We start from the raw sequence: 9,062 nt of genomic DNA, 5'->3' as shown, positions 1-9,062 counted from the left end.
ATCTCAAGTATCCAATATTAACAAATATTAAATTGAAGAAAAAAACCAAATGCCCACAGCATAATATAAAAAGATTATAATATCTTGATATTCTAAATTGAATAATGACTGTGTACAAATAAGTTTTTATATGTTTAAGAAAATAAATGTTCTACTACAAATGGTGATTTGTATTTTTTTAAACTCTTATAATAATATTAATAAAATATTAACTACTTTTGTTTTGAACATAAACTAAAAAAAAGTAATTAATAAACTTATTCAATATTAATTTTAAATATTTGATAATAATATTATTGGTTTTAGCAATTATAACACCTTTTACTACATTATCTGATGTTAAATTATTATATAATATTTTGTTTGTACTTTTATTATTATTGATAATCAATTTATTTTTTTATCTAACATGTAGAGTAGGTTTGTTAATAAGTATGAATAATTTTTAATTTTTAAAATCAGACCATTAGAAGTATCTAAATTGTATTGAAAAGCTTAGTTTCTTTTGCATATTTACAAGTTCACCAATATTTTTTTTACCATCAAAAATGTTTAAGCGTGATTTGTTTTTGATATACAGACACATCTATTAAATATACACTCCAGTAAATTATTTAACTATCTCGATGGCATTTACATATAAATCCACTCCCACGTTATCAAAAAAACTAGTAATTGATTTATAGCTATCATTAGTTGTGAATAGTTATTTTCAGTAATATTATTTCTTAACAGTACACGATAAATATTTTTCAGTTCATCTTCATTATCAGCCAGCCATCTATAAGAACAAATTAATTTTGATTTACTATAAAATAATTTGATTTTAAACACTGTATCTTTACATGTGTTAAAACAATTGTATAGTGTACACATACAATAATTTCATAATCAATAACAAGCTCACTTACTTGTACATTTTAGTTATGGCTAACTTGATCATACACTTCAAAAACTTGCAAACATTTTCATTTAGATCTATTAAATTTTTAAATATTCTCTTTTCATAATTTGACTTATTGCCAACATCCAAGTCCTCAATTTTATTTTCAATGTGAAAATGTTTTAATGAATCCTTATTTTTAAAAAATTTTTCAAGTACATTATTAAATTTTTTCAATGTTTTTATAATAGATTTGACATGTTTAACATCGTGCAATGTACCTAAGTCATAAGATAATATTAATGAAAATAGATACTAATTATTATAACACTTGAGCATATTATATACCAATCATACATACCATCAATAAAGCGCATGTTTAGTTTTATCATTTCTAAGAGAACTTCAAGACAATCCAAAGGAAAGTTTAATTTAAAAAAGGTTTCAAATGAAGTATTATAGTAAGACTCAATTTGAAGTAAAACAGAATCAACCTTTGGAGACTTTATATGAATATATTTGCTATTAAATAAACATAAATGTAATTAAAATTTATTCATAACATCTAATAAAAACATAACAATTTGTTTTAAATAATGACAAGTCACAAGACACGATTACTATTAACATATTATGAAAAAAACATTGTCTACATACTCTAAATTAATAGCAAACAATGATCCTAGCTTAAAGTGAATACATGCTGATTTAAACTCATATTCAGTTCTTCTGGTTGTATTATTTTCCAAATCACAATATTTCAAAGCTTCCTCATATGATTTAATACATTTTTGTTGGCTTTTTAAACTGTTCTAAATGTCAAAAAAAAAAATTTTGATTAGAAATATGTATTATTTCAACCCAGAAACTGCTTACATACTTTGGATAATATTGAATAGTTTTGATTTGATATACAGTGCAGAATTGAAAATAATTCATAGTTAAATTCATCCCAAAGTTCTGAATCAGACTCACGGTCACCCAACTCTAATAAAAGTTTCATGTAGATATTTATAACCTTAAATTGTAAATATATAAATATACATAAATTATCAATTAAAATTTAATCATTAAATTATGGAAACCAACCTTAGAATTTATATTATCTTCTTTAATTAATTCTTTGATGGGCATTTGAAATTTTTTTAAACATAGTACTATGTATTGGTAGAAACTTGCTAAGTTTTGATGTATCATATTAAAATTAATCTTATCACCTTGTTTTTTAAATATATTACTCCCCAATTTAAAATAAAGCTCTGATTGGTTTTGAAGCCATTTTAACTTTATAAGAGTTAGAGGGGTATTAGTTTCAATGGCATCTACATGAAAAATACAATATTAAACAATATAATAAAAAAATTAATTATACATTATCCATAGTTTAAATTATACTACAACTTACTTATTATTTCATTCATGTAAAATGTAGTATATTGATAGTAAACAATGCCTAATCGTTTATTCAGAGTAATTTTTTTCTCAGTTTCTGTTTCTAATATCAATGTACGTAAGAAACAATGTTTTGCTGTATTTAACATGCATTCTTTTGATTTAATGGTTTTTTTTGGTATTTCTTTTAAATCTGTAAAGATTTTAATATAATATTTCTTATAATATAATTTAAGTAATTAATAAAATAATAACACAAAATATTATTTTATTACCTTTGTTAGTACAGTTTTTAGAATTATGTAACAACATTTCTCTTAATTCAAAATCATACATTTCATCAGTTTCAAATTCACTTATGTACTGTTTTATTTTATCCCAAGAATTAATAATTGACAAGGAACAATTGCCACAACATTCTAATATATGTTTGAATGAATTCTCTTCAGTATGGGCAATCTGTAATTGACATTCAAGTGATAGCCGAAAATTTTTTAAAGCTTGTCCATAACTAGAAAAAAAAATTAGTTTAACATTTAATAGTCTAAAATATTTTTTACTTATCTTACTTATTGCATGCAAACCATTTATCAGCTAAATTAAAATATGCTCTGGATGCTTTTTCATAGAGCATTTGCTTGAGGCCAAAATTACACAAATTATTGCTTTTAACATTAGGTGGATTATTCCAATTTGTTGGAATAGATCTAAAATAATATAATAAAATAAAGCCAGGACTAGAAAATATTTTAATACTTAAAATTTTAAAAACAATCCAACTTGAATAACTATTTTGAGATGCTACTTACTTAGATTCAATATCATCTTTTTTTTTAAAAACTTTTTTCCCTTTGTTTGGTTTCTGATTTTTCTTTCGAATACCTTTAGTATGAGTTTTATTATTTGCAATTTTTTCAGAAACAAGATATTTAATTGGTTTAGTTTCAGATAATGATATTTGTCCAAGTTCAACCTTTTTCAAGATAATATTTGAAATTTAAATTTAATTTATTAAATCAATTGTTTGTTACATACCATAATATCTTTATCATTTTTGAAATATAGTAAATGACTTAAACTACCTCCAATATAATACAATGCCTCATAAAAACATTTGATTGCAGTTAAATTATGTTTTGATGTAGAGTCTTCTGATACTAATGAATAAAAGAAAAAAGATATTGAAAATAATAAATTGTTTTCAAATAAAAAAATATATAAAAATTATATTGAATAATGAATTTGGAGTATATTTTTTTTCTTGTGTGATACACTTTCATTTTTTTATATCAACAGGATAGGTCTCATTACCAAAATTATATGATGCAATAGCAGTATCAAAATGAAAAATAGCTGAGTTTTCATTATAGTTAGTTAATTCTTTTATAGAGCTTGATGGATTATTACCAAGTGTAATGTAAACATCTGATAGAAAGTAATTGACATATGTAACAACCTAAAAGTTGAAAAATAATTTCAGTGAAAAGAATATTAACAAACAATACGAGTCATTAGTAATTACTTGTGGATATTTATGTTTATCTAATAATTCTAGGTTACTGTTAAGTAAATGTATAATAGTAATGGAATTATACAGTTTTTCATTTTCTGGGTTATATTTTAATTTATAAGTAACCTGGTTTAACAACGTAGCCATTGGAAACATAAATGGATTTGGGTTATCAATTAATGATTCAGAAGATAATATTGTCAAATTATAAAGTTGTACCGTATCATTTTTCCCTGTAATTGAATGGATACAATTCATAATAAACCATAGTTTTACAAAGAATCCTGATAAAGAATTAATTATACCTTTAAATAACCAATGTGTATGTCCAACAATAGTAGACGATCGTAAAAATAATATTATTTTTTGCATATTATCATTAATTATATTTGGAGAAAATGTCGAGCCATTCAAACATGGTATATCTTCTGTCTTCACCCGTTCATATTTTTGGACAATACCATTTATATGATAACAAATTTCGATTTCAGGGATATCATTCATTAAGTTTTCTAGCCAATAATCAATCCCAGTTAACACACTTAAAGATTTTGACATGTCTCTAAAATAGACAAAATAATATTTGCATTTACTTACTGTATAAAGTCATAAAATATATTGGTAAAAAAAATATTAAACCTTAATTTTGTGCTTAAAGATGAATTATTGTCATTTCTAAAAATTGTCAAATTTGTACCTATTAACATTTGCAAGTCTTCAAAATCCCATAAAACATTTCGGTTAAATAATCGATGTATTTGAGGAAAACCTGGAAATATTTTTTCTGGTGCAAGCTTAAGTAAAAGAGAAGTTAACTATCAATAATGTATATACAAATTATTATGTTAAGTATTACATTAAAATATATTGATAATGTTTTTAAGTTAAACTTACTTGAGAAGTTTCATTGCAAACATTTTTTATTAGGTCATTGTGTGAATCTGATCCAATGGTATGGTGCAAAAATTTTGATACCAAATTTTTATGATTAATTTTTCTAGAATTATTCTTCTTAAAAGTGATGCATTCAACCTATTATTTACAAATACAAAATTTTAGATTCAGTAAGATTTAAAAATTCCTAGATATCCAACTAAACTAGTATTTTCAACTAGGAAATTTCAGAATTAATATTTTAGATTATTTTAAGTTCTAAGAAATTATTTTATTGCTTATTAATTATAATATATTAATATTTTATTCTTTGATTTATATTTATTTGTATACAAAAAGAGTAAGTTTCCTGTTTTTTGTAGGGCGACATGATATTTTAAATTTTTATGCACCCTAACATAATTTTAAACAGATTGAAACATTGATATTATGGTACCTAATAATAATAATATAATAATAAAAACTGAAAGATATATTTACTTTATTATACCTTGGCCAATTTGTATTTATTAGGTTAAATGAAATTTAAATATTCACGAATTGTGATTATATTTAAAGCCTATACTAAAATTTTTAATTTATATTTCTATATATTTGAAATGAGAATAAATCTGATAAGACATTTTTATTATTTTTAAGTCATAAATCTTGAAATTTATTAAAGTATATTAGGGTGAAAATAGAAATTAGATACAATTGAATATTTGATAAAATAGTTCAAATTTGGCTTAAAGGTAATTCACTTAATTCCTAATTAAAAATAAAATCTATTGAACATTCTGATTCTTAGTAAAAATGCACTAAGTCTTAAATTCCATTACAATTTGTTAGGTGTACCACAACAATTATGTCAATATTAAAATACTAGTATAAAACCTGATATATTTACTTAGTGTACCTAGTATGCCTCAATGTATTTGACTCTTTGATAAATATAAAGTTCAGGGGCGACTTTAGTTCTTTGCCTGGGGGGAGGAGGAATATTTTTTGGTATGTATATATTTAAACTATAATAAAATTAGTCAGCGAGTGTTTATAGCAAAAATTAGTGTCTTAAGTTATTATTTAGATTAAAAATTCAGTGTATTTACTATTAATATAATAAATAAAAAATATTTAAATATTAATATTAATAAAATAAAAAATAGGTGTTTATAACCTTGACTATTGACCATATTTTTTTTGGAAAGTTCTAATCCTGAAATAAAACGATTAAGAATTATAATATTAGTTTTGTAGTTTTGAATGTCATAAGATTTATATTATATATTTTTAAAGACCGGATTTATATGCATTTAAAATTTTAAAATATGCACTTAAAAAGTTTCAAATATGCAAAATAATTTTTGATTATTACAGTTAAATATTTATTTTTTGTAAAATTATAAAATTAAAACATTAATTATGGAAAAAAATAAACTATAATATTATATATATATACAATAGGTATATTTTATAATTGCGATGAAAAAATAAACAATTTGTTCGTTATTGGAAATACAGTAATACAATACATAAAACAATAATACATCAATCTATTTTCTAAGTGATGGTAATTTTGAACTTGCATTGTAAAGTAACTAACACAAACAATGTTATATAAAATGAACATAACTTAAAGAACTGTTAGAAATTAACCGTTAAATTATTTCAATATTTGATATATTTTTATTGAATACATTTTTAAATATGTTTCAATTTAATACATGAGTATTTTCATTTTTATCTTAGCATACTTTAATCATATAAGTTCATAAATACATAAACATGTATGTTTTAGTGCATATAATTCTAGACCCTAGAATAAGTTAATAATTCTACTATTCATATATAATGTAAATATTTCATGATGAAGACCTTCCATTTGGGTTCTCTTCATTTTATCACTTCAAGAAACGTTATCATATTATTCACTCTTATTTTTTAGTTTTTATGTAACATATAGCACATATAAAAATTATATTAATATAATGTAAAATTATGTTTTTCCAATAATTATAAATTATGACCATGAAAAAATACCAACTGTGGCAATCAACCTACTCTAAATATGTATTAGCTTACCTTAGTACCAGAAGATTTTACAATATTGTTGTAAAAGAATTTTTTTAACCAGGCCCATTTCTCAAATGTATCTTGTGTTAAGTGTTCCTCGACATCAAATTCATCGAAAAGTAAAGTATTACCAATTCTATGTACCATAATGCTAACCTTTAAAATAATTTAAATTGTTTAAATTTAAAGACATCACAATTAAATTAAAATATTTTATTTATTAGAATTATTAAATTATACTTAATGTAGATTTATCTATTTATATTTTAAAAAATTATTTTTAAATGTAATAATAAAATTATTTAAAATAGCAAAATATTTATGATTTTTATATCATACATTTATATATAGTGTACTTGCAGAATTATTTAAAAAGTTAACAACATTTACTCACAGATTTCTTACTGTATGGCAACTTGCAAAGATTCTTAATATTTTCTGCACTTGACACAACGTCCAATTTGCCAATGTCTTCGAGAAACATATTTGCCATTTCAAAACTAAACAACATAAAGACGATATAAACTGAATGTTTTGTTACTTGTGAAGATAAATATTTCTTATATATCTTACCTAGAAAGTCCATGAAAATCACCAGACACGCACCGCACACCAAATGATTCAGCCTCGTTACTTAAAAAATTTTGTGGTTTCAAATTTAGATTAGTGTTAACCTTATGACGAATACAATTGGGTGTTCGAACTGTTGAAACCACAACAACAGCTTTTGATTTAAATTGAACATGTTCGTCGTTTAAAGTACTGTCCTGAGTATTTTGTTTAATCTAAAAATAAAGTATGTAAATTGCTCATAAACAACTGAAAAGTAAACAGTAGACAAAAAATGACAACATCGATATCGATTGAATGTTATATTATAAGCATAGCTGCAAAAGTACGATTATTATGAAACACACAATTAAAATATCAACATGGTATTTGTTCAATAATAGCAAATCTTATCGAGAATAAATTGTTTAACTCACCATCATGGTCGAAGTTTAGATCTCTAAACGGATAGGCAGATAAATAGATGATACACAATGGTGGTTTGTATCTACTGTCAAGTAATTTTTGGTATTATCGTCTCACACTGCTGTAATGATAATATAGCTCGCGATTACGCGAAATAACCATAGACATAATAGAATGGACTGCGCTTTCCTATGTTCACAACACAGGAATCAGTCAGCCTACATTGAGCGAGAGAGATAGAATCAGATTCATGGATTCATGGATTACAAATTAAATTTCATGGAATAAACAGTAAAGCGGAAATATTTAAAGTAGACTTAATTCAGAATAATTAGGGCAGATGACTTGTAGCATATTTGCATCAGGGGCGTAATTGAGGGGGTGATTAGGCGGATAGATCCCCCCAAAACTTTTTTTTTACTGCTAACATTTGATGAAAGTAATGGTTAACTATACCATTCTAACTATACTCTCATTCTTAAGCAAACAATTTTGTTTACTTTAATTAATAAATTGTAGTTCAAATGTACCTATAATTAATTAGATGTATTATGCTTGTGAGTTGTTGCAGATCATAGATTTAATTTAATTAATTAAACTTGTATTTCCGATTCTTAAAATAAGACATGCGGGTTGTTATCGTGATTCGTGAACACATTCGCGCCAATGCACAATAGATTCCTGAATAGTGATTAGTAATTTTTTTTTTAATTTTCATCATGTGGACTTGTAACGTTTATAAGACTATTAAAATTGATAGTTCTAGTGCAGTAATCCTATCCTCCTGGATAAACCACTGTTGTGCACGACCTGCGAATGAGGCCTAGACACGCCTATGATATACATTATTAATATGAAATATTTTTATTATTGTTCCTTTTTATTATTCAAATGTGAAGTTATACTATGGAACAAAAAAGGAAGAACACTTGTTTCTTATTTTGTCAAAAAAAAAATTATAACTAATGATCACAGCGGTACCAAGGTAAGAATGACTAAATGATACTCAATAATTTTTTTTCTAATTTCTTGAATGTGATAATTACTTATTAGATTAATAATTAAATCCAATAATTTATTAGGATAAGTAAAATTAATATTATATAATAGAATATTATTATTATTATAATTATATTAGGTATATTTTATATTATATTTAGTAATATTTATTAGGTTAGGTATTTTGGCGGTCCATAGAGACATTAAAGTTAATCCTGAAGATGTATAATAATAATAAACTATATAAATTAAACTTGAGATTCTGATTTATATTTCTTTTTTTTAAATTTGAAATAAACTCAATGAATATTCACGTGTGTGATTATATATACAAACAACATAATAGGTACATAT

General features: G+C 23.6%; 1 protein-coding gene across 2 annotated transcripts; it reads right to left on the bottom strand.

Moving 5' to 3' along the window:
- Positions 1-326: 326 nt before the first annotated feature.
- LOC132917921 (erythroid differentiation-related factor 1-like) lies at positions 327-8,743 on the bottom strand. 2 transcript variants are annotated; one of them, XM_060978917.1, is made up of 20 exons: positions 7,721-8,743; positions 7,308-7,519; positions 7,129-7,234; positions 6,744-6,890; positions 4,680-4,817; positions 4,425-4,579; positions 4,091-4,347; positions 3,798-4,018; positions 3,587-3,731; positions 3,311-3,432; positions 3,085-3,248; positions 2,845-3,012; positions 2,551-2,786; positions 2,289-2,468; positions 1,973-2,205; positions 1,764-1,901; positions 1,541-1,695; positions 1,245-1,405; positions 912-1,164; positions 327-781 (listed from the first exon to the last, which is right to left on the bottom strand). In XM_060978917.1, the coding sequence occupies exons 1-20, from the start codon at positions 7,724-7,726 to the stop codon at positions 634-636; spliced, it is 3,345 nt and encodes a 1,114-aa protein (XP_060834900.1). In that variant the 5' UTR covers positions 7,727-8,743; the 3' UTR covers positions 327-633. The 2 variants fall into 2 exon arrangements, with proteins under 2 accessions (XP_060834900.1, XP_060834901.1); XM_060978918.1 differs by having other exon boundaries at positions 2,845-2,982.
- Between the last annotated feature and the right edge of the window lie 319 nt (positions 8,744-9,062).

This window comes from Rhopalosiphum padi, chromosome 1 (assembly GCF_020882245.1).
Source record: "Rhopalosiphum padi isolate XX-2018 chromosome 1, ASM2088224v1, whole genome shotgun sequence".
In the NCBI taxonomy this organism is placed as follows: domain Eukaryota; kingdom Metazoa; phylum Arthropoda; class Insecta; order Hemiptera; family Aphididae; genus Rhopalosiphum; species Rhopalosiphum padi.
The sequence above is the reverse complement of the archived record's forward strand: the minus strand, read 5'-3'. Positions and strand labels throughout refer to the sequence as shown.

What these genes read in the sequence shown, in the direction of transcription:
- LOC132917921 (XM_060978917.1), bottom strand. An exon ending in TAAAATCTTCTGGTACTAAG is followed by an intron (nt 4,818 to 6,743) that starts GTAAGCTAATAC and finishes TGTAAATAATAG; the next exon opens with GTTGAATGCATCACTTTTAA. An exon ending in AAAGATGATATTGAATCTAA is followed by an intron (nt 3,013 to 3,084) that starts GTAAGTAGCATC and finishes AATATTTTCTAG; the next exon opens with TCCTGGCTTTATTTTATTAT.